Raw genomic sequence first — 25,343 nt, 5'->3', positions numbered from 1 at the left:
CATCCTCCATTGAGTCCTCTTTGTTTTCATCATCTTTGGCTTTTTTGTTTGGAGCCTCTGAAAAAATGAGCAACGAGAAACTATTTTTTTCCCATCTAGTTTCAGGAAGAATGTCCAGCTCTCTACATGTATGTGTGTAATTACACTTTTATAAGCATCTTTGTGTGGATGAGTCTCCTGCCAGAGAAATATCTTCCGCCACGCTGCACAGTACAGCCTCGTGGCTTTAATTATGACAAATTCAATCAACAGGAGTCATAAACACATTCGGTGTTGACTGTGCAACAAATAGGTTTGAAGGACTTTTTGTCCTTGTCATGCAAAGATTGAGAGTTCAGTTTTGTTGTACATGATCACGCAAGTTAAAGTTTCTGTATTTACAATGTCTAAGCACTGTGCCAGTTAGACCCAAGTGAGTTCTAGCAGTAGAAATATGCAGATGCTGACATTTGTACATGCAGCTAATTTTACGCATCTGTGTGTTTGTGTCTATGCTTCACTATGTCATCTGTGTTGTCTACCTTTTTTTTTTTTACCCTGCAGGCAATCTTCACTCTGGAGATGTGACTTAGGTCAGATATAAAAGCTGATTTTTCTACACATGTAAAAATCAGTTGTAAAGCTTGTAACACTCATTTATTAACTAACATGCTCTTTTGTCATCTTATATATGTAGAAGAGTTAAAGTGTAATAATCTTAGAGCCAATGCAAACTGGGCTTTCCCATAAAAAAGTACTGTTTTAAATATTCTAATCAAATGCACAAACTGATTAACTGATGTTTCATTTGTTTTTTAGGTAATATCAAGTGAGAAAACATATTAATAAACTGAGAATTTATTTGAAGGCAGCTGATATTTAATTATACACTACATGTATACTGCAGAGCTTCATTTGCTGATTTAGTTGTGTTGTGTTGTTAGCTTAATTAAGCTACGGTAAGCTAAGGTACTTTTGTTAAATACATTTTTACCAATTTAGCAAGCAACTGAATCTTGTTTCCTCACATTTCTCAAATGGTTACATGGTTTAAGGGTCATTGTTTAAGGCTATTTTTTGTTCTATGCTAAAGAATTCTCTTTCAATTCTTCAGCATAGAAAACAGTAGCCTAGCGTAATCCGTAGCCTAGCTTAATGACAGATCTAAAGAGCGTGCTATTGAATGCCTAGTGAATTAAATCTGCTATGCTTAAAATGTTTCTTAAAATTTGTCTCTCCATATTAAAGGAGAGGAATAGGATGGTAAAATGGATGATTTAGCGTATTTCAGTCTTCACTCATGCTATAGGTATCTTAATTTCAAACCCACGTTGAACATTCTCTTCATTCTTGGTGATTGATTGATTGATTGATAATACTTTATTCATCTCGAGGGAAATTGGGTTAAGGCTGCCAGCCGTTCCAGCGCCATCCTTTCTCTTTTTTAATCATTACCTTTTAGACCAAACTACTTCTTAAAAGCTTCAATCACTTTTGAATGAACTCAGGCTCAATGTGTCTCTGTGGGAAAATGCTCCAAGGTCCAGCACAGCTCAGCATGGCTAGTGACACTGTGTGGGAGGCCATTACTGTTATAGCTGCATGGACTATGATCGTAATTAATCTGAAGATAGCCCATTACATTTGCATGATCATATTGCCTCTCTCCACAATGAGTTTCAAAGGTTTTGTTGTGTGCTTCTTTCTCCCTGGTGTCTCTCCTCTCGACTAATTTGTGAGAGGAATATCCAATAGGACGTGTCAGCGTAATTAGCTGTGTCCTGAGGTTGTATTAGCTCACACTCTCTGCCCTGTCACAATAGTGCACAACACTTGTGTCAGAGTCATTACCATACTTTTTCATATCATCAGACATGCTTCCTGTCCCGCAGAGTAGAGATAGCCTGAAGCAATGAGCCTGAAAATTTCACCTTCAAATGCCTCTGAGGACCTTAACCCCCTTCTGTCAAAATAATATACTGATGTGTTTGTGCGCACTGCTCATAGAATAGTGTGTATACAGAGATGCATGTGCTGGTTAAGAATAATCAACATGTCAGGATGCACGAGACATGGATCCCTTATTACATATAACTCATGTGTTCTTCTCATTTTAATCTGGTTAAGAATTAGCCATATAAGTGACTCTGGAATTCCATATACTTGTCTTTGTGATCACAACTGTTTTATCACATGAAACCTTTTGGGGGAAATCATATGATCCCAATGGTGATATTTGTTTGCCAGGAGTCAAAACATTATTGTGTGGGGTATAAGAAGGTTTTAAAAGTTCTGCAAAGCTTTCTCACGCCATGACTACAAACCTGTTAAATCCGGAACTCAATTAAATAGAACCTTTATGCTCCAGCTCCATATAGCCATATCTATTCTGGACTACCTCGCAATTCCCCACATGGAACTCAAAGTAAAGCACGAAGGAATTTTCCATGAAAGAAAAACAGGATCATGATTTCAGTTCATGCACACTGCATAGGACATGAAGGGGAAAAATGTTTGTTTTTGCATAATGTCCTGTTCCCCATGGCCCAGTTTAGAGCAGCCCATTAATTTCAACACAATTCTGTGTGTTTGTGACGGCTCATCAATCTGCATCTATTTGTTTAGAACTACGCAACAGTAGCCGAGGCTCATGTTTCATGTGTAACTTGATATATATGACACACTGGCAACGATGGTGCTTCTAATGTGATATGTATTTGCATGCATGTGCCAATCTGTGTGAGGCTATATCTGCAGCAGAGCTGCGATCGTTCCAGCCCAGTGCACTCACATGCCATATGTTTACAGGCACGCACGTGGTAGGAGGGACATCTCAGCAGTGCGCATGCTATGTTTGAGTGGCTATTTTGTCTGGAGGTCAATAAGATGTGACTGCAGCTAGCGCCAAATAAGTCAACACAAACTGCCCAAGCATATTAGTCTGTGTCTGCTTTTTGGAATATAACACCCAGATGATTAATTCTGACAGCACCTACACTCGGAAGCTCATTGTGCCGGGCCAGTCTGTCTCGCTGGCATTTTCATCAGAAGAGAAAGTAAACGAAATGAAGAAGGACAGATGCATGCACACTGCTAAAGTTGTTTAAGTTGCAAGGATGGGAATCCGGTTTGTTTGGACTTCTCCTGCCAGTGTCTTTACATTGAACGAATGATAGCCTATGCATGACTATGAGTCACTTGCCAAGCATGACTCTAGATACCCAACTTTGGAAATAACCTCACAGAAAAACTAAAGTAAACTTTCCATTGTAGTACAGAGTAAATATTCAGCTCTATTTACCTGTAGTTCATTTGAATGGATGGACTCACATTATTTAACCATATTTGTATACATCTGAGGATAGTGCGTGTGCACTTGTTTTTTGATTCTGAAATCTTTTTTTGCCATTAAAATTGCTGAGACAAATCTCAGTAAGTTTTTCTTAGTATTTTTTATTCCTCTGTGTAGTGCAGATTCAGACTTCTTCACGCTGTCTACAACCTTCACCTCTGTTGGACCTAGGGGAAAAGGTTTGCACCGTGCCACTGACACACCTGAGCATGGACAGGAATAGGAAGTGGGTGCCAGGCTTCGGAGCTGTGCTGCTGACACTCCTAAGTCACATGACTTCAGCACTTGAAGTGCCTCTTGATCGTAAGCGTTGCCCTTTACATGCTCTGTGATTGTAAGACTTGATGTTACGCTTGCATAATTCTTTTCAAACTAATGGAATTTCAGTGAAATACTTTCATATTGTGGGATAAAGTGAAGATATTTTACCTCATGAAAATGTAGCAATAATCTATTTCTATTCTATCTATTCTATTTCAACTTTGCATGTTTCAGCATGGTGTTTTGCAATGAGATTTTAAGGATTTCTGTTTATCTTGATATCACACAATCTGTTTGAACCGTTGAACGTCTTCATCTACTTTTCTAGCATTTATTGCACCTGCCTTTCTAAACATCCTCCCCTCAAAAAGTGTGCAGGCTCAGTCAAATGCTTAAAAGTACCTGAATCTATTTCACCTGAACCTGTTGTTTAGTCCTTGCAAAAACTAACACCTTTCCTCAATATTCTATTACTGTGGTGTGGCATGTCATGGTGGACAAAAAGCTAAAGTACTGGAAGGATGTAAGTTTCCCCAAACACTGGTGTGGTTTCTGGTGTGGAGTTTTTTAATATTTTGGCGAATGATGTGCATGCACTTATTTCAAAACTGTAAAAAGTGGTGCTTTGTAGATGTGATGGTAAGCTGCATGGAGTGTTTCATCTATAAATGTCTTGATTGTCGCTGCTTGTTGCATGCTGCTTGTACATAACTCTGTTTGAACACATTCAGCATTATTCAGCACATTCGGGTTTTGTTGTGCTGTGTATCTAAACTACGCTTCTTTTGGGGTTTCTTCAGTGCCACAGCCCCCTACTATAATATTACAGTCCCCAAAGGATTACATCTTTGATCCACGCGAGAACATTGTCATCCACTGTGAAGCCAAGGGGAAGCCTCATCCCAGGTGAGAGAGTCCCTGCAATGCCTAATGAATGATTTAGTGTCAAATTAGTAATTCAAATTTGCCTGACACATGAATAAATGTGCCATAACATCTTCTTCTGCTCCATGTGTTTCCTTCATGGCTCTATACTTCTTGGTTCTAGCTTCTCCTGGACAAGAAATGGGACTCACTTTGATGTGGAGAAAGACTCCAAAGTTTTAATGAAGCCCGGTTCAGGAACTCTGGTCATTGATATCAGCAGCGAAAGGGCTGAAGCTTATGAGGGAACTTACCAATGCATAGCTAACAATGAGCATGGCACTGCCGTATCTGACAGCATTGTCATCAGGCAGTCCAGTAAGTCTTCTCTTTGTATTTAAATGCATAAGCTCTAAAAGCTTGGGCTTTAAAAGTGACGACTAGTTGAGTACAAATAAATATTATCCACTCTGCATTAACCTCTTGGTGTTGATGTTTGTGACTCACAGGGTCCCCCTTATGGTCAAAGGAGAGAAATGAGGCCATCATGGTGCAGAAGGGGGTCTCCCTTGTGCTGCAATGTCGACCCCCTGCTGGGCTGCCCCCTCCTGTCATCTTCTGGATGGATAATAGTGAGTCGTGTGTACATATTTGCAGACATATAAGGTGCAATGACTAAAGAATTTCACCTTCACCAACAAAAGATTGGGTCAATCCTTTCTGACCCATCTCATTTCTGAATGTAGTTGATAAAACAATCTTGTGAGCTAATGGAAGCTTTTTGCATTGTTAAGTTGCTTGTCTCTCACCCTCCCAGACTTTCAGAAGCTACCACTGGATAAACGAGTGTCCCAGGCCCTGAATGGAGACTTGTACTTTTCCAATGTTCTCCCAGAAGACACCAGGAGTGACTACATTTGTTACGCTCGCTTTCCTCATACACAAACCATCCAGCAGAAACAGCCGATTTCAGTCACTGTCCTGGACAGTAAGTCAAAACTGGTTTAAATAAGCAATGGATTTCTCCTTAAAGAAGCCAAAAACTCAATTACTTAAATTAAAAAAGTACCTTTTTCTGAATTTCTCACAATATTTTCTACTGAGCCAAGCTTAAGTCAGCTCAGCATAGATTTCCTTATATGGTCATCTCACATGAAAAGGCAAAGTTTACAAGCACTTTCTGTTTGTGGAAGCCAGATTAGGGGCATCCAATCAGAAAAACGTAGGCTTTTTAATAGGAAGGAACTAAAACGACTTGTTTCAAATAGAAGAGGAACTGAAGGGTTTTTAAAACCATGCAAAGCATCTCAAATGGAATCCTAAACTATGAAGCTGTGCAGCTAGAAATAACTATGGAGCTAAAAAGGTCTGGTCTAAGCTTGCACAAGTCATTTCCAGCATTTCACATTTGAAAACTTTCAGTTTTTATTGTAAACTGAATATTAGTATTTTCTCCTTTGTCAGACACCCTTTTACTTTACAACTTCCTTACTTCACTCTTGCAAAACTGTTGTAGATAAATGTTAGTTTAAGTTTGTCTCCCCTGAGCTCTGTAAGGGCTTTGATTTTATAATGTCCTTATCTCAGTCTCACTAATAATAATTGTGTAATTATTTTTATTTTATTTTATTTATTTGTTGTTGTTGTTGTTTTTTTCAATTATGGCTTTGGGTGACACACATACTTTGCTTTACAATGTAAACTAGGAAATGCATTGCATTTCCTAGTTTTGCATGCTTATGATTCTCTGTTATATTACAGTGGAAACAATGAATGAGACTCTGGCTGCTTTATACAATATCACTGATTTCTATAGTGGTGAGTGCTGGTTTATACCCATTCAGCCCCCTTCAGTGTGAACCCGGCCCTGTTTTTACTGCCCTGCATAACCATATCTGACTTACACACTCACTCACCTTTAACTTGGCCTCAATCCCCTCCTCTGTAAGTAACACTTGCCCTTCCTCAGGTTTCTCCTACTTCATTCAAATTAAACGTTAATCAGTACAAACAAGATACAAAGTGTGATACGAGGTAAAATGCAACTCTATCAATTAATTGTTACTGACAGTTTGTGGCCTTTAAGTAATTATCTATAGTCACAAATGAAAGAACATTATTATGTTAACATTATTTTTTATGTAACATTGTTCATCTCCACCTTGTGAAACTTGATATGGATAATTTGCCATTTTCTGACCTTTCCTGCAAATTCTGGTCCTTTGGTATTTGAACCCTGTATCAAAACATGCTGGCACTGTTCTCTTGACCAAGGCTGGAGTCAGTCCAGCTGTGCATTTATATGCATGGGTTGTTTACTTAAACAAATGCTCAGGTCTTTCAAAGACATCCCCTTTGCTCTGGTATTGTCTTTATGCTGTAAATAAAGACTTTCTTTTACATTCTACTGAACCATCTCTCCTATCCACAATTAGTTTTTCATCAACACTACATTTTCCTCTTCCTTTGCCCTTTGAAAATGTAAATCATCCCTGAGGTTTCTGCTCTGTTTTATAAGAAGAGCAGTGTTAAAGTATAATGTTTTGGTCTGTTGCTGATATGGTCTTGTGCTCTGACCTGTTCAGGCAGCCCAGAGGGCGAGCGTCGTCCTGGTTTTATGCTGCCTCTCGGCACCACCAGCACCAAGATGGTTCTGAGAGGGCAGACTCTGGAGCTAGAATGCATCGCTGAGGGCTTGTAAGTTGGCATATGCAGTAACTACTCTAAGGGTTTATGTTTACTCAAATTAGTGCCGCAGTGTCTGAAAGAGAAGAAAAACTAACTGACTGGAAGAGTTGTTTGCTGTAATCTCTTTTCTTCTGTGATAGGCCGACTCCAGATATCTCGTGGCAGAAAGAAGGAGGAGAGCTACCAAGCAACAGAGTGTCCTACCAGAACTTCAAGAAAACACTGAAGATTTCTGATGTGAATGAAAATGATGCTGGCAACTTCCGCTGCGTAGCCACAAATAACTTGGGCACTGTACACCATACCATCAAGGTCACTGTCAAAGGTAGGCAGATCAGCTCAGTCATGTTACTGATGCCCTTAAATTTGTTTTACAGTATTACCATATTTTATTCTGAACCCCAATTTTTATTCATAAATGCATTCTAATGCAAGCAGATAAATACACATTTGAATCTTCCATTTATAGAAACAACCAGTGTCTTCTCTCCTATATTACGTTGAAAGCTAAAGAAAGATTTATAGTGATAGCTTGTCAAGAATTTCACTGAGCATTTTCAGTCTTGTTCATTATCCCCAGCGGCTCCTTTCTGGGTCAGCATTCCCAGGAACCTGATCCTCGCCCCTAATGAAACTGGCGTGTTGACTTGTCGAGTCAATGGAGAACCCAAACCAAGGATAGACTGGTTTGTCAATGGAATTCCCATAGAGAGTAAGAAAAATTAGATCACTTCTAATTTAAAGCAGACAAAATAGTAAACTTGATTAGCTGGGGACTGAATTCTCAGTTCCAGCTCATTTTCAATTAAAGATGATGATGTAGAGATCATCTTGCCCTGTGCTAGACACTCCTGAGGACCCCAGCCGCAAGGTGGAAGACGACACTGTGATTCTCAGCAACGTGCAGTCAGGGTCCAGCTCTGTCTACCAGTGTAATGCTTCCAATGAATTCGGCTACCTCCTGGCGAATGCTTTTGTCAGTGTTCTTGGTGAGTTAAAACATATTTATTTCATATTAGAACTGCCCCATACAAATCTTTAGTTAGAAACGATTTGGAAAATGGCCATATTAATGAGTTTTACCAAGCATCTTCTCTTTTTTTCCTTTAAAGCTGAACCACCAAGGGTCCTCACTCCACCTAACCAAGTGTACCAGGTCATCACCAACAGCCCTGCATTACTACACTGTGCTTCCTTTGGCTCGCCTATTCCAACCATCACATGGTAACTGTCAGCTCATTTGAAATATTATTAGATTTCAAAGCTAAGATGCACTGTACTGTACTTGAGCTGCCTTGGTTGCCATTTCTATGCAGGTTCAAAGACAGTCAGATCAGCATTAAGAATACTGACCCATATGTAATCCATGAGAATGGTACTCTGGAAATAAATGTAGCCCAGCCGCTAAATAGCGGAAAGTACACCTGCATTGCCACAAACAACCTTGGGATCAAGGAGAACCATGTCTTTTTGGAGGTTAAAGGTCAGTATAGTCTAATCAGAACTCAGACAGTGACATTGGTGGTTCAATTCTTCTTTGTCAGTGGGTATTAGGTTATCAGCGGTGACATAATGGTTATCCATTTTGCAGAGCCCACTCGTATCCTGAAGCAGCCAGAGTACAAGGTGGTGCAGAGAGGAATGAGCGCTGTCTTTGAGTGTAAAGTCAAGCATGACCCTTCCCTAATCCCCACCATGACCTGGCTCAAAGACAGAGGAGAGTTGCCTGATGATGAGAGGTACGCCCAACCATTGAGACTGCACTTATTCTGTTGACTCTGTAGAAATACCTGATGTTATTTCTCGTTAATACTTTCAGGTTCGAGGTGGACACTGATAGTCTGACCATCAGAGACGTGACTGATGATGATAAGGGGACTTATACTTGCATCATGAACACCACCCTCGATCAGGACTCAGCCAGTGCCATGCTGACTGTTGTCGGTACGTTCTCACCTTAATTTATTAACGTAGTTATCATTTAGCTCTAACACAGATCCAGAGGCTTTTTTGCTTTCCTGCTTCTATTGTTTGATTTCCCCCCCCCCCCCCCCCCCAATTATAACCCCTTTTGGTTCCTTAATTGCAAGGCAAGGCAAGGCAAATTTATTTGTATAGCACAATTCAACAACAAGGTGATTCAAAGTGCTTTACAGAGACATTAGAAACAAAAACAAATAAAAAGTATGATTTAAAATTGATTAAAACAAGCAAACAAACAAACTAACTAAACACACACATTTCACACCTGTTCGCGCGATCTGAACCCTTATCGTAAGGGGAGCTACCAGTCCTTCTGTGGACGAGCTACTTTCTATTTTAAATTCCCTGAATTTAAAATACTCTCTAGACCCAGTCTAGACCCAGCTGGGGAGCTACCCAGAGCTCTAACCCACTTAACAAACAAACAAACAAACAAACAAACAAACAAACAAACAAACAAACAAAACAGTATGTAAAATCAAAACAGATAAAATCAGAACAGTAGATAAAATCAGTAGTTAATGTAAGTTTTGAAATTTAAGCTTAAAAGTGTGGATTTGGTGCTTTATTCAAATGCAGCTGAGAATAGGTGAGTCTTCAACCTGGATTTAAATAAACTGAGTGTTTCAGCTGATCTGAGGCTTTCTGGGAGTTTGTTCCAGATATAAGGAGCATAAAAGCTGAATGCAGCTTCTCCGTGTCTGGTTCTGACTCTGGGAACTGATAAAAGACCGGATCCAGATGACCTGAGGGATCTGGAAGGTTCATACTGGGTCAGGAGGTCACTGATGTATTTTGGTCCTAAACCATTCAGAGCTTTATAGACCAGCATCAGAACTTTAAAGTCTATCCTCTGACGGACAGGCAGCCAGTGTAAAGACCTCAGAGCTGGACTGATGTGGTCCACTTTTTTGGTCTTAGTGAGGACTCGAGCAGCAGAGTTCTGAATGAGCTGTAGTTGTCTGACTGATTTTTTAGGTAGACCTGTAAAGATGCTGTTACAGTAATCAAGCCTACTAAAGATGAATGCATGGACTAGTTTTTCCAGGTCCTGTTGAGACATCAGATCTTTTATCCTAGAAATATTTTTGAGGTGATAGTAAGCTGATTTTGTTATTGTCTTAATGTGTTTCTCTAAGTTTAGGTCTGCATCCATCACTACACCCAGATTTCTCGCCTGGTTTGTGGTTTTTAGATGTATAGATTGAAGTTCTCTGGTGACCTGTAATCGTTTTTCTTTGGCGCCAAAGACTATTACTTCAGTTTTGTTTTTGTTTAGTTGGAGAAAATTGTGGCACAACCAGTCATTAATTTCCTCAATGCATTTACCAAGAGCCTGTACAGGGCCTCGGTCTCTTGGTGACATTGTGATATATATTTGTGTGTCATCTGCATAGCTGTGGTAGTTTATTTTGTTGTTCTTTATAATCTGTGCCAGTGGGAGCATGTAAATGTTAAACAGAGGGGGTCCCAAGATGGAACCTTGGGGAACTCCACATGTGATACTAGTCTGCTCAGATGTGAAGTTACCTATTGATACAAAGTATTTCCTGTTTTCTAAGTATGTTTTGAACCAGTTTAGTACAGTTCCTGAAAGACCTGCCCAGTTCTCCAGTCGTTTGAGTAATATGTTGTGGTCAACTGTATCAAATGCTGCACTGAGATCCAGTAAAACTAAGACTGACATTTTTCCACTGTCTGTGTTAAGACATATGTCATTAAACACTTTTGTCAGAGCGGTTTCAGTGCTGTGGTTCTGTCTAAAACCTGACTGGAAGGCATCGTAGCAGTTATTCTGTTTTGCAGAATAACTGCACTGAAACATTAGTTTGTACTCCTCAAGCTTTAGTTACATTCCTAAAATAACATTACCATTGAGATCTTTCTGCTGTTTCTTAAATGTCTGTCCCTAACTTCTAACCCTCTTCTTGCACTTTGCTCCTGCTTTTCGCTGTCAGAGGCGACTCCTACTCCTGCAATTGTCTACGGTAAACAATGTCCACATTGTCGCAATTTGTAGCTTCCATTAGCTTAACTCATTGTGTGTGTCCTTTGGCTACTTCCTTTCATGGTGTACATTACTTTTATACTACTTGAATTTTGGCAGTCTGCTGTCTCAAATCAAACACACAAGTAATTAAAGTTGCCTTTGCAGTGTTTCACCTGCTGCTGTCATGCTAGCTACTGCATTTTATGTACTTTTGCAAAGTGTAGTGCGTTTAACAATATGGAAGACATCATTTTAACACACACGAACACTAAATTCTGATGACACATCGTATGTAATGTGAGGTTTTACCTGCAACACCTGAACAAATCTGGTGCTGTTCGCTAACTAGCAGTAGTATCATCATCAGTGTTGTCAGGTTGGTCACAGTCAACTGCTAAAACTGTACAAAATTCTACAAAATAATACTATTTTCAAGTTAATTAAGTAATTAAACTGTAACAATCATAGCTTAACGGGTGGGCCAGTCTGAACAAAACTTTGCAAAAACTTTTGTCACACATACAGCGCTGCTTAACATCTATTTGGTTTGTTTTTTTGTTTTTTAAAGATTTATTAAAAATCCCAGTTCTTGATTATTTTTATTTATTTATTTATTTTATTCAGCATATGTTGCCCGTGTACAGAACCACCCATAGGGCAGGCTTTTGCTAGTAACTTTTGATGAGCTGGTGTTGATGATATAAAGCTAGTCCTGGTGATGAAGATCACACAGGTTTTGGTCAAGATCATTAATTAAAAGCTGTTTTCACAGAGCTTATATGCAACATACATATTTGCATAAATGAGACACATTTTGACATGTTTTACTCAATTATATAAAAATGCATTATTTTAAAAGTGCCTGTCATAAAAAATGATAAAGTTGCAAAAACTGTCACAAAAAATTGGATATAACAGTCCTAACTTTTGCCAATAATGTGCAGCGTTCGGCTATTTGACTGTGATTGACCCATTAACCTTTTGACCCTGCAGTCTGATTATTTCTGGTCAATTTTGTCTTAAAACTTGCCATAAACTTTAAATCCCACCATACTTGCATAGAATGCATGTGAGCGTTTTAAAAGTTTTTCGTCACTGTTAATGATGGGTACATTTGCACCCACGTTTTCAATATTTGGACCTCTCCTCAGGACTGTGTGAGTGCATACAAACTGTTGACTGACATTCATGTTTTTTAAATAAGAAAAACACAGTTAATGATGTAATCCGGCTAACAAATGTTGGTGTTAACCTCACTAGCTACCCATCAAAATACCTGCTGTACATTTCATTTACTGCTGTTATGTTTTTAATTGTGGAAAGGTGTTGTATTGGTGCCAAATTTTATATGGAAACAGAAGCAAGGTACTAAATTTCTTATTGCATTCACAGAGAAACCTGACCCTCCGACTGACCTGGAGCTGACAGACCAAACAGAGAGGAGTGTCCAGCTCACCTGGACCCCAGGAGATGAAAACAACAGTCCTATAGAGAGTATGAAATTCTCAGTGCTGGAGCAGTTTGCTCAGATTGTACTATCGGCAGACATGATTTAACCTACAGTAATTATGACCTGTACAAATGAAAACAAAGTTTCTGCTGTTAAAAACATTCGTGACATCTGAATCTTTTATCTTCTCCAGAATTTCTGATCCAGTATGAGGATCTTCTCCACCAGCCAGGAGTTTGGACAAACCTGACAGAGGTTCCTGGTACTAGCACCACAGCACAGCTGCACCTCTCTCCATACGTTTACTACTCCTTCAGAGCGCTGGCTAAAAATCGTGTCGGCTATAGTGAGCCGAGCCAGTCCTCACGTCAATATAGGACCAACCCTGCAGGTAAAAGTCACTGAAAATAGAAATATGTTAATCATCTTAACACAAAAATAAGTTCAGACCGAACCAGGATTCTTTGGTTTTCTCAGCTCCTGATGAAAACCCATCAGGTGTTCAGGGAGTAGGAACCGAGCCAGGCAACTTGGTCATCTCCTGGACAGTGAGATGGTTTTAATTATATTTCAGATTGATTTGAGCCTAAATGTATTGTATAGATGAAATATGCAAGTACTAATTAACATTACTCTCTGTGTAGCCACTCACAGGACTCCAGTCCAATGGGCCCGGTCTGGAATATAAAGTGCAGTGGAGACAGAAGGATGTTGAGAAGGAGTGGTCAGCACAGAATGTGGCCAATGTATCCCAGTGGGTTGTGTCTGGAACTCCAACATATGTGCCCTATGAAATCAAAGTTCAAGCTTTCAACGATTATGGTGTTGGGCCTGAACCTGAAGTGGCGTTTGGATACTCTGGAGAAGACTGTAAGTGAATTCTGTGGAAATACGTTTCTTTTCGGTATTAGATCAGAACTATGGAAGATAGAAAAAGATAAAGCAGACTGGGAAGTTTGAGAATGAGCATCTGTTGTTTAAGGTTTCAATAACAGGCGCTGTAACCCTTGTCATTTTGTTTTATAGTATTGGTCAAGTCATAAATAAGTCTAGTTATGTGACATACTATAAAACCTTACTGTGTTTACTATTACAAGACCACGATCCATCACCACAGTGTTTTCAAACTGGTTCAACTTAATATTTCATATTCTCTGTTTTGCAGTGCCTTTGTCTGCTCCAGAGAGTGTGCAGGTCATGGTTCATAACAGCACACTGGCAGAAGTACACTGGGAGCCCATATCACCGCCCTCTGTCAGAGGAAAACTACAGGGATACAAGGTATTGTCTTATGCCACATTTCCCCCTCCATCACAGAGATGTCAAAGTAGATGTCCCAATCTTATGACATTAATGTCACTTATAAATACAACCAACTCTATAGATACTATGAAAATAGTCCTTCTTGAGTAGTTGGGTCCCAGTTTCCCTTGAGAAGTACCTTAATTTTTTTGTGGCATAGATTCAACAAGGTGCTGGAAACATTCGTCTGCTGCCCATTTTTCAGCTGCACAACCAGCTCAAAGTATGCCAAGAACATTTTCCCTACAACACTACACCACCTCTAACAGCCTGAACCTTTTATACAAGCCAAGATGGAGTCATGCTTTCATGTTGTTCACACCAAATTTTGACCTCAACATTTCAATGTTTCAGCAGAAAACAAGATTCATCAGGGCAGGCAACATTTTTCCGATCTTCTGTTGTTCAACTTTAGTCAGACCATGTGAATTGTAGCTTCAGGGTTCTGTTTTAGCTGAGAGGACTGGCACCAATTGTGGTCTTCTGCTGCTGTGCTTTCAGAAATGGTCTTCTGCAAACCTTGGTTGTAACAAGTGGTTATTTTTAAGTTCTTGTTGCTCTCCCACCAAAGCAAAACCAAAACAGTCTGGCTATTCTTCTTTGACCTCTAGAATCAACAGGCATTTTTCCCCGAGAACTGCCGCTTACTGGATATTTTCTTGTTTTCCTTTTATTGCTATATGATTTTTTTTTTTTTAAATCATTTTTTGTATATTCTAAGAAGTAGTTGATCCCAGCAGATTAGCAGCATCTGGCACCAACATCCATTCTGATGCTAGGTTTGAACTTCAGCAGGTCATCTTGACCATGTCTACATGGCTAACCCTACGAAGGTGCTGGCATGTGATTGGCTGCTTAGATATTTGCATTAACAAGCAGTTGAAAAGGTGTATCTAACAAAGTGACTGGTGAGTGTATGTCTGAATGAGTGTAGTATAGGAAGTAAGGAAAAAGAAAGAAAAAAGTTACTTTGAGCTTTGAAGGAGAGCCAAAAAGCTTTTCTCTGTTTTTTTTTTTTACTGAGCATCACTTTAATTCTCCTGTTTTGTGTTGGGGAACCTGGTTACAACATCACAATGATTCATTTAACTCTTGGTGTGTTTTTCTCCAGGTATACTACAGGCGAAAGCATGGTTTGCATGAGACAGAAGAGGAGACTGATCAGGAAATGCAAGTTTTGACTTTCAGTGGAAACCGAAGTGAGGGACGATTGCCAGGCCTCCAGCCTTACAGTGTCTATAGTCTCTCTATCAGAGTCCTTAATAACAAAGGAGAAGGGCCTTCTAGCCAAAGCAAGACATTTGAGACACCTGAGGGAGGTGTGTATGTCTTTCGGTCCAAAGAAGAATAAAAAAAAACTTGTACTGTAATAGGATGCCAAGTTCCTCCAAATTTTAAATGGATCACCACACTTTGAATGTTGCTATACTACAATATCTTAAATGTACATATTAATACAAAATATATATTTTACCTGCTGCTAGTAGCACTGTTTGTACTAGTAAGACAGCCTACCAAATACAAGGGCACACAGAACCAACATCCAATTAAAGCCTTAACAGTCATACAGGTTCATGTACTCCTTAGCCACTATTATATGACCTTCAAATATAAAATATTTGTATCCTACAAATGCTCATGTAGCCAACAGACTCAGAGTTAATTCTGGTTTTGTTTTCAGTCCCAGGGCCTCCTTCTTTTCTCAGTGTAATCAACCCTGGTTTGGACTCTCTCACTCTGGAATGGGGCCCACCAATTAACAACAATGGACGTCTCACTGGATACATTCTGAAATACCAACCAGGTAGGATTTGCAGTCCCCTTCAACTTTAAGTATCGCCACAGTATTATGCAGCATTTTTGCTTTTTCCTTTCAACTTTCATCTTTGCATTTTCCAATTGTTGGCTGTTTCTTGCCGTGTCTGCAGTCAACAATACCAGCGAACTGGGACCAGTCCAGGTCATGACCTTTCTAGCCAACGAGACCACCATTACTCTGAGTAACCTGAACTCCAGCATGCTCTACAAGTTTTACTTAAGCGCAAAGACAAACGAGGGCTCTGGCCCCATCATCACAGAGGAGGCTTTCACAGTCATGCATACAAGTGAGTCCTGTGTCCAAGAACTTGAAGTTTAAGCATTTAACTTAAGGTGAACCAAATAAAAGCTCAATAGGAAGAAAACGTTTTAAAGCAGCCTAACCATAGCCACAGTGCAGTGACAGATGTCAGGAATTCTGTAAAAATGACAACCCTGAGGAGGTTCTGTCTCTTTCTCTTTCTCTCTTCCTTGAAGCTCGTACTCGGCCCACTGTAGAGGCAGGCAAAGGTAACCCAAGTTTGCCACTGGAAGTATCTGCATGCTAATTACATTAATAGATATTAGAAACGAAAACAGCCCTAGCATAGATGTCATGTTTATTGCACTTTTCCCTGCATGTTAAGGTAATCCAACAATTGTGAGAAACCATGCTTGTGTCCTGTTCTGTAAGAATAGGTCGTTTTTACACAGTCACACGGTGTGAAATATAGGATTTCTATGTTGTAAAATGATATTTTCTTTCATCTTTTAGTATGTCTCTTCTTTAAATGAGCAGATTCCTTTTGCATGATGGTTTGAATTCCAGCGCTAACATTTATGCTATAAACTGACTGTTTTTATAAACAAAGTAGAAATTTATTTGCTGCAGAGTTGCTCATTTTTCTTTGTGTAGATACAGAGCTGGATCAGGTGCTTCATTTTAGCTTTCAGTATTAAGAAGCGTTGCCACGTTTTAACTCTCCGTGTCAGTACTGTATGCTCTTTGTTGTGATGCTTATGTATTTTGTCTCACTCTTTTCCGTGTTCTTTCAGGCCCCACAGAGCCCCCTCACCCAACTTCCCCCATCACTCAGTCTCTGCATTCCCCGTTTCACAAGGGTACAAGCACTCCCTGTGTCCCTTACTCCCTCCCCCACTATCTCCCCATGAACTCAGTCCTGCAGAAATGATCCATCTTAGTAATTTTAGCTTAGCGACTTTACTCAAATGTGATTTCGTGATGGTAATGAACTAGCTTATCACTGATACAATTTTTGTCATTTTGCCTCTGTGCACCACTACAGTGGATTTTAAATCAAACAATCAAGATGTTATTGAAATGCAGTTTTAATTTATGGGGTTTAACAAAAGTATTGTAATTACTGTTTAGGAATAACTGCAATTTTTATACAGACTGACTTAGTCATCGATTTCTTGCCTCTGAGAAAGTCTTCAGCTTCAGTGAAATGTTTTACTGGCTTTTCAGACTACTGATGGCCTCCTTTATTTGCATCGACAGTCCGCATACTGAGACCTCCAGTGAAGAGATATCAAATGCAAGTTCAGCACTTTGGCACCTAAGTCCAGATTTTTCATTAGCTAAATTTCTCATAGAATAATGAGCAAAACAGGTCTCACATGGCAATGAAACTGCTTATGAGTCAATTGCGTCTCAGAAAACAGCTGTAATTCCTAAACAGTTAATACAATATTGAAATTCTGAACTTTAATCATATCTTGAATGATTGGTTTAATATCCACTGTGGTGGTGTACAGAGGCAAAACTGCCACAAGGTCACAAAAAAGTAATTTAAAAAAAAGCTCAGAAAATATTGCTAGTAATATTAACCACCTGATTGGTGTTTTATTGAGATGGACATTTTTGTAGCAGCTAACCTGACCTGTTTTTAATAATGTAACAGGAGCTTAGAATTGCACAGCGTTGTTACTTATTTTGTAATTCTTTTCTTGATTTTATTTTGTAACGTTAAAGCTACAGTACTTTGTAGACTTAACTTTAAGTTTCCAAAGATAAATGTTCACTTTATATATTGAGCCAAAACATAACAACAATGGCCTTTTTAAAAGCTTGCCTGTGGTCCACTTTACCACATGTGGTGGAAAAAACTACCAAAGACACCAGCTGTTTAATACACGCTGGCAAATTGTTCTGGAGATGTTCATAGATGTAAACATTGATATAATTTTACTTGTTTTACTGGATTTATTCTAGATTAATGTAATTTAGTAAGTTGAAAATGTAGGTGTCTTCAAAAAATGTGTACTTTTTATGTTTTATATTAGCAAAAAACACATTTTCTCTCTCTCTTCGGTGCCCAGCGCCTCCTGTGGGTCGTGCTTTTGGCACAGTTAACACTTCTGTATCAGAGGACAGTGCAGTGATCAGTTGGGAATACTTTGGACACCATAAGAATGTATATGTGGAGTATATTGTTGAGAACAGTAAGGCTTTCTCTTGTATTTCAAAGCATCAGTGCATGTCTTGACTTGCTTACAACTGACTAGATCTGATTTTTCAAAATTAGCATTTATCCCAGTATCAGATTCCTGAATCTAATTCCTTTCCACTGCCTCGATTCCAGGTAAAGAGGAGTGGAAAAAGGAGTTTGCAAACGGTTCACACTCACATACAATAAAAGGTTTAAAGCCGGGAACTTCCTATAGGGTGAAAGTGATAGCTAAAGATGCAGCCGACCCGACAGTCCACAGCACAGACGAAATGTTGGTTACGGTGCCAGGTGAGGCAGCATGCCTCGACATAGATGGTTTTTGTTTTCAGTGCCTGCTTCATCTTTTTTTTTCCTTCATCATCAGATTTAGTTTGTTACACTCAGACATGAATGTACGGTAGTTAGTTAGCGTACAAGCATGTCAGAAGTTGCCATCAGTAGCCTCTGGTCTAATGCATGTCATTTAAAGTCGCCACCGCAATGCCCATTATTACCCATTATTACCATTATTACTCTTTTAATTTTGTTGTGTTAGTGCCTACATGCATTGAGGATCAGAACTGCTGAAATAAAAAATTAACAAAGACAGAAACACGTGACTCTGTAAAACAAAATAATACCCCCCACACCCATATTTCTTTGCCCTTTTTCAGGCACTTTTAGCTTCTTCGACTTATCCAGTTTAACTGAACACCTCATTTTTCCAGTAATCTGGAAACATAAAAAATTAGACTTCTACGGTGCACACTTTGCACACAACGACAGCAACCTAGTTTCAATACTAAAACAACAATGTAATCGAAAAACAGAAATAATTTAGTCTGGCTAAATAAATAGGAAAATGGAAAGGTAAGTATATATGAAATTAATACAATTGAAAGTAGACAGAAGCAGGAAATTTATAGAAAAGTAAATACATACAGAAGTAAACACATCTTACTGTGATCCACAAGGTCTCTGCTTGTGGATTATATGGTCACGCTGTCTGACAACCACCCAGCAACAGAAAAAAACATCACAGACCAAACAATATTGTTGCAAGAGCATGTATCAATGCATTAATATTGTGTGCATTTTTGTTTTGCATTCTTTTTCATGCATTAAAGACAATTTTGATAAGGAGAGATCATTTGGAAGAACTGAATGTGATTTACTGAGATACAGAATTCAATTAAGCTACTTGGTGATTAGACTCTGATAACCTGTCATAGCAGGACAGAATCTCAGCGGTGATAAGAATTAGGACAAGACCCACCGTAGTGTAAATGCTGGTGGTGATGAAGATGAAGATGAAGGCTTGGATGAGACGGATTGCACGAAAGCAGATTGAAAGAAAAGTGCTGAGATTTTAAGTATGCAAAATAGAGGCCAATTGGCTCTGTTCTGTGGGGTGGGGAAAGAAAATGATTGGACTAGAGTAATGATGTCAGCGTTGTCAGTTTGACACCGTAGGAAAGTGGAAGTGATATAAAGAATAGGCTAGCAGTTTGAGCACTGACAGCAGTAGTGATTACAGATCTTCCTTATTGAACATCACCATAAGCGTCATAATAATTTATTTAAAGTCATTTATTTATTCCCCAATTCTTTTTTTTAAAATTTTGGCTGTTTTGGTCCTCCATATAAATCGTCATATTAACCCATTTCACAGTTCCATCCTGTGTTTACAGCTTCTGTTAATCTCAGTGTTGCTCAGCATGAAGAGGACAGTTTCACTGTTATAGGAGCCTAGAAGTACATTTTGAGCTGACACTTAATGTTTATCTTATTTCTGTGAACTTCTCCCCACCCGTTTTTCTTTCTTTCTTTCCTCTTTCTTTCTTTCTCCAGCTGTAGCCAGCCGGCAGGTAGACATCGCTACCCAGGGCTGGTTTATTGGACTGATGTGTGCCATCGCTCTCCTCATCTTGGTGCTTCTAATAGTGTGTTTCATCAAGAGAAACAAGGGTGGCAAATATCCAGGTAAACCACACATTATCTGTGTGCATTATGAGTCCAAGCCTGTAGTCGGGAATGCGCAGAAATTTAAATTAATTGCTGTTGAAACTGACAGTGAAAGAAAAAGAAGACGCTCACCAAGACCCAGAGATCCAACCCATGAAGGAGGATGATGGGACATTTGGAGAGTACAGGTGAGAGACGTTCTTCAGTCAGAGAAGCATGGTTAAAATAGGACCAGAGCAGTGTATGAGCGTTCTCTTTGTGTTGGTCCATTGTGTCCTGACTGGGCTGTTTGTATATGTAGAACATTTTACCAGGCTGCAGAAACACTCCCCACTCCAGACTCGATTACCAAACACTCCACAGAGGCAAGGCGATATCCAAACTACTCTGCTTTGACTCTTACATTTACCAACTCACCTGCACATTGCCCATCTAATATAAAAGAAGCTTTTTCATATTATACAATATGTAAATTTTAACAAGTTGTTTCATCTCTGACCTCTTAAATTGTATACTAACTGCTCTTAAAACAAATGAGATCTTGCATGCTTCGACTAGGAGAGCTGAAAGCGCTGTCTGTTTCCAAAAAAAGCTCACAAAAAATAGACACTCACCGTGGCTCATGAATTGCTTTTCATGTGTCCTTCCACTTTTATCTTTCTGTTTTGTTTTTCGGGGGGAGGGGTTTAGGTCGATGGAGAGGTAAGACAAGATGCGATAAAAGCAGCATGCAATTCAAGCAACCTATAAAACCTCCTTGAGTTTCTGATTAAAGAGAAAATGAAGGCAGAGACTACTGTGTCATGATGCTCATTATAGTACCAGCATTAACACTCCAGATTTACCATTTAATATTACTGCTTTAACTGCTTCTAGCTCCCTTCATTTTATTGTTTTAATAATGATAATGTCTTTAATATCTCCATTAAGTGCTAAAGTACTTGTATGATCCTCACTGTAGCTGCCATAGTATTGAATAAAACTCAATGTGTTAATACAGGTGGAGCGTGACAAAATGGTTTAAATGATGCTGTTTGCATTTTGGATTCCTGCATGTAAAGCGAAAGCATATTGACTGAAAGCGTTTCAGAAATTGCATTCGGATGCAGGTACATTGCAAAGGACTTGAACGGCACGTATTTGCAAACTCCTCTTGCAGCGCTGCACCCGGACTTGAACCACCACAGCACTAACACCCTAAATGATATTTAACTGAGCTGCTCCACTGTACAATAACAGTACCACAACGTGTAATGTATCACTTACCCCATGATTTTGCTCATTTTAAGTTTTTAGTTTAAAAAAGTAATCACTTGTGGATGTATTTGCACACTTGAAGTGAGCTTCATCAAAATGTGTACCAAAGATGGCATAAAGTTGCAGTGATATTGTCACTGTGGTAAGCTATGCTTGTGCAGTGGAAAAGCCAGACTGCTTATGTGCTTGAAGAGCCTGTTTTCTTTCTAAAAGGTTATGAGAAGTGCAGAAGACGTTCTGCAAGCTGCACGAGTTCTTTCTCAGCCATCTTCCTACTCCTTACAGTGACACTGAGGACCACAAGCCGCTGAAGGGTAGCCGGACGCCGTCCAATGGGACGGTGCGGCGTGACGAGAGCGACGACAGTCTGGTGGATTATGGTGAAGGTGGGGACGGGCAGTTCAACGAGGACGGCTCCTTCATCGGCCAGTACAGCGGCAAGAAAGAAAAAGACACGCATGAAGGCAACGAGAGCTCGGAGGCCCCGTCGCCTGTCAACGCCATGAATTCATTTGTCTAACAAAGGGCCACAGCCTGGCTGCAACGCTTGCTTCAGCCACTCCCTTGTCACCCTGGCAAATGTGACCATCTCTGTGGTGACAGCTGCTAAGGTGACAGTTGTTGTGGACACCTACCTTAACCCCTTGGTGGTTCTCACTCCGGTGGCCATGGCTAACTGTCACCAAGACTGCTGACACGACCTCATCCCCACACCTGCCAGCCCCGGTCACACTGTGACCTCCACTCATCAAGACGCACTCAACATGGCAAAGACCGGCTCCACATCACCCATAACCATTGAAAGAAGGTGTGAAATGAGGGAAGGAGAGAGCAAACAATACAGAAAAGCAAAAGGAATGTACCCGAAGGGGTTTTTACCACTCAGACTGAGCACGAATCTTTTAAGTGTGTTAGTGCCATTTGATATCCTTTGCAAAATATACAAGATATGAAATATCAAAAAAGATATATTTTATCAAGCTACAGTACATAACCAGAAGGCAGGCAAAAAAAAATGCATCCAATCCCATTCATAAACATGTGCATGGAGTAAATTGTGATCCTAATAAGCGTTTTACCACACTCGTGTCAGTTGTTGCAGAGGTAAGCTGCGTGTTGAAACTGTATACCATGCACGCCTACAAGCAGCTGGGTATGTCTTTTATTGTTTCCTTTTTTTTATCAGTCAGAAAGTGTCAAATCACGTATGATATATAGAGGGAAAAAAAGACAGCAGTGTCTTTGCAGAGACTGCTGTGAAATGTGTGACTCCAAGTAGAAGCTAGCATAGGTTTTTGACCTTTTTTGTACATATGTGGTAGAAGAAGAAGAAAGCTATATTTTAAGGACAGGTATGTCTATTTGCGGTCATTAAAAACCTGGCTAGACATTAGATAAGCTCAGCTTTCAGCCACTTATCACACCAGCCAGCTAGCCAGACCTCCCACACTTAACTGCAGTCGGCCTCCCATTCTTTTCTTTTTTGCAGTCTTTTGTGTTTTTCCCAAGCCTGCGCTTCTTCTCACTGATCTCTTAAGTGGTGATTGATCCAGTGTCATTGCCAGGTGCTTCCACCTCGAGTTGTGGCCCCTGCGCAGGCCTCTGTTTTACGTGGACAGAGCTAACCGCTACCCCAGCACTGCTTCCAATAGCATTCCTTCTTGCATATGTGCTGTGCGTACTGTGCTGCAAATATGTCGCATTTAGAGAAAGGTTCACTGAGAGATGGTGCAGCGGTGTCTGGATGTTTGGATGTTAATGATTGAGAAGCTCTCAGCACGGTTTCTAGTGCCTTTGTAGTGAACGGCAACCTGATTCATAGTTACATACATGAGACAGACCAGAGCTCAGAGCAGTTCAAGAAGTCTACAGCTGCGATGCATTCAGAATACCACCCGACCTTACCTTAATAACAGCTTTAAAAGCTACGCGAGTGTTCAACACCGCAAAAAAATGCGCTTCAGGATTTCGCTGATAATAAAGTTGTTCATAGGGGAACATTAAAACTAAGACCATTTTATCAGCTGTAATGCCACTAAATATTGTATGTGGGCTAGTTATTTAAAAAAATAGCCTCTTTCATTTTGGAGTCCAGGGTTCCTACACAGTGCTATAAACGTGACTTGATTTGAACAATTTTGATGTTACACAGTGGCGTTTGTTGTGAGGGATCGCTTCCACCTATAGATTGCTATGCCCTTGTTGACAATCATATTATCCAGCTACCATCAGCTCACAGTGTATACGCATCATATAATCATACCATCCAGCTATGAACACTCGATAATAAAATGGGAAAAATGTGTCATGTGTACATTTCAAACTTCTCCCAACCTGTTGGGAGCACTAAACAACTGCCAACCTTCTCACCAGGTAACCGCCAGTGGGAACCAGACTCAACATCTGGAATAGACTTACATTTGCTGGTAGCGCTTAGAAACGACGCGGTCATAAAAATGATACTGAATGTGAAAACAGGTGTATCTGTTCATGTGAAAATATTGCTTGTTTCACTCCAAATGGTAAAACACACTGGTGACTTCGGTTTATGCATTCAACCCTTATGCTGTATGTCGTCTCAGTCTGAGCGCAGTGAGTTTTATATTACTGTAAAATGAATGAAGCTTAAGTGTGAATGTCCGGGTGCACGAGAGTGAGCGTGTGCACCACATGCATGCTACCGCGTTACAGCGTGCCCAATGTATGCCGTTGCTTTCTGTTTCCATTGGTACCAGTCTATAATTCCAATGTGCGTCAAGCAGTCTGCTCCCACTCTCAACAGGACATGCAAAACTTTCTTTCCTTTCCTTTTCTTTTTCAGAGAACATTTCCATGTGTTGGGTTTATCATAACTTGCATCAAGTTTTTAGGTTGCAACGTGTCAGCTTTCCACGTGTAGATATTTCTGTTGCATTTTTGTAAATAATACTTTGAATTGAGCACGTTGAGGTCGAAGGTGAGAGCTAGACCTCAGTCAGTTCAGTGTGAGATGGGACTATTTACAGTTATCATTCTTTTTCATTTGGTGTGAAGTTATTTTATATTTTAACCCGTCAGGTGACTTTGCAAATGTTTAGCCGATCAGGTATCAAAGGAGATTATTTAACTTGTGACTGAGCTCTTGTGACACCTGTATTGTTTCTGTTTTAGACAGTTCATGCACATTTTCTGTATTTTTTACAAATAAATTTAAAAAAAAAAGGCACACAGTTAAATAGGCTATATCATTTAAAATAAACACATGCATCTATTTTGGGACAATACCGTGTGGGTGGATGTAGCTTGCACAAGAACTATTGTCCTAAACTAGACATCAGTTAAAAATGATATCCTTTTAAAGCGTGTGCATCCAAAAAGAAGACAAAAAACCCCACAATTAATATTAATTGGGAGCATATGGAAATATGGTCAGCATGGATTTATAACCGAACTGGCAAATTGGAGTGTGAATACACCAGAAATGATGTTCTAGTTACTGGTTAACATACAGTAGGCTACACAGTATATGATATGACATTCTGGTTAATGTTAACGCTACACGGGAAGCATGAAAGGCTGTCAAAATGGTTTACTCTACGATATAATATTGCAAAATATTTTGTATTTTAAATGAAGTTTAAAAAAATGAAATAAATGTTGGTTTCAGGATTCCACAACTCGTATGTTTTTCTTTGACTTTGTACAAGGGGTAAAACATAAAGTGTGTATGTGCGTGTGTGTGGCGCCACCTAGTGCATGATTTGTCTTTTCTCCAGCTAATGACCAGCAGAGATTAACAACTGAAAGTTAATCCTCACAAGATTAACATACATCTGGGGCACCGCATGTGTGGTGTGTGTGTGTGCTTTATTCAAATTCCTCTGTAACACTGGTTTCCATTGAAAAGGAAATCCGTGTAAATATGACAGCTATCAGAGAAGATGACTACAAAATTCAAAACCCAGCATATAGGCATACACAGTATTAAGGCAAAAAAGACTGGAAATCCAAATTTGAAAAAAT

The 25,343-nt window shown here is 39.6% G+C and overlaps 1 protein-coding gene across 19 annotated transcripts in view; it reads left to right on the top strand.

Annotated features, from left to right (window-relative positions):
• nrcama (neuronal cell adhesion molecule a) overlaps positions 1 to 24,997 on the top strand; it is a 65,322-nt gene extending 40,325 nt beyond the window's left edge. Inside the window, exons 3-33 of one of the 19 annotated variants that reach the window (XM_080291490.1) lie at positions 3,454 to 3,634; positions 4,098 to 4,115; positions 4,393 to 4,498; positions 4,641 to 4,834; positions 4,966 to 5,088; positions 5,274 to 5,444; positions 6,218 to 6,274; positions 7,042 to 7,153; positions 7,285 to 7,469; positions 7,725 to 7,856; positions 7,990 to 8,133; positions 8,257 to 8,368; positions 8,461 to 8,627; positions 8,736 to 8,883; positions 8,964 to 9,088; positions 11,086 to 11,115; positions 12,510 to 12,611; positions 12,761 to 12,958; positions 13,045 to 13,115; positions 13,212 to 13,437; positions 13,733 to 13,848; positions 14,981 to 15,188; positions 15,551 to 15,673; positions 15,798 to 15,974; positions 16,165 to 16,197; positions 16,723 to 16,788; positions 18,010 to 18,132; positions 18,273 to 18,428; positions 19,971 to 20,102; positions 20,194 to 20,272; positions 21,627 to 24,997. In XM_080291490.1, the coding sequence (XP_080147616.1) occupies positions 3,541 to 3,634; positions 4,098 to 4,115; positions 4,393 to 4,498; positions 4,641 to 4,834; positions 4,966 to 5,088; positions 5,274 to 5,444; positions 6,218 to 6,274; positions 7,042 to 7,153; positions 7,285 to 7,469; positions 7,725 to 7,856; positions 7,990 to 8,133; positions 8,257 to 8,368; positions 8,461 to 8,627; positions 8,736 to 8,883; positions 8,964 to 9,088; positions 11,086 to 11,115; positions 12,510 to 12,611; positions 12,761 to 12,958; positions 13,045 to 13,115; positions 13,212 to 13,437; positions 13,733 to 13,848; positions 14,981 to 15,188; positions 15,551 to 15,673; positions 15,798 to 15,974; positions 16,165 to 16,197; positions 16,723 to 16,788; positions 18,010 to 18,132; positions 18,273 to 18,428; positions 19,971 to 20,102; positions 20,194 to 20,272; positions 21,627 to 21,861 (3,963 nt within the window). In that variant the 5' untranslated portion in view covers positions 3,454 to 3,540 and the 3' untranslated portion in view covers positions 21,862 to 24,997. The other 18 variants (XM_026146401.2, XM_080291498.1, XM_080291492.1 and 15 more) reach the window with 18 other exon arrangements.
• Positions 24,998 to 25,343: the final 346 nt, after the last annotated feature.

This window comes from Astatotilapia calliptera, chromosome 17 (assembly GCF_964374335.1).
Source record: "Astatotilapia calliptera chromosome 17, fAstCal68.1, whole genome shotgun sequence".
In the NCBI taxonomy this organism is placed as follows: Eukaryota; Metazoa; Chordata; class Actinopteri; order Cichliformes; family Cichlidae; genus Astatotilapia; species Astatotilapia calliptera.
Note: the sequence above shows the minus strand (reverse complement) of the source record. Positions and strands in the feature narration are given on the sequence as shown.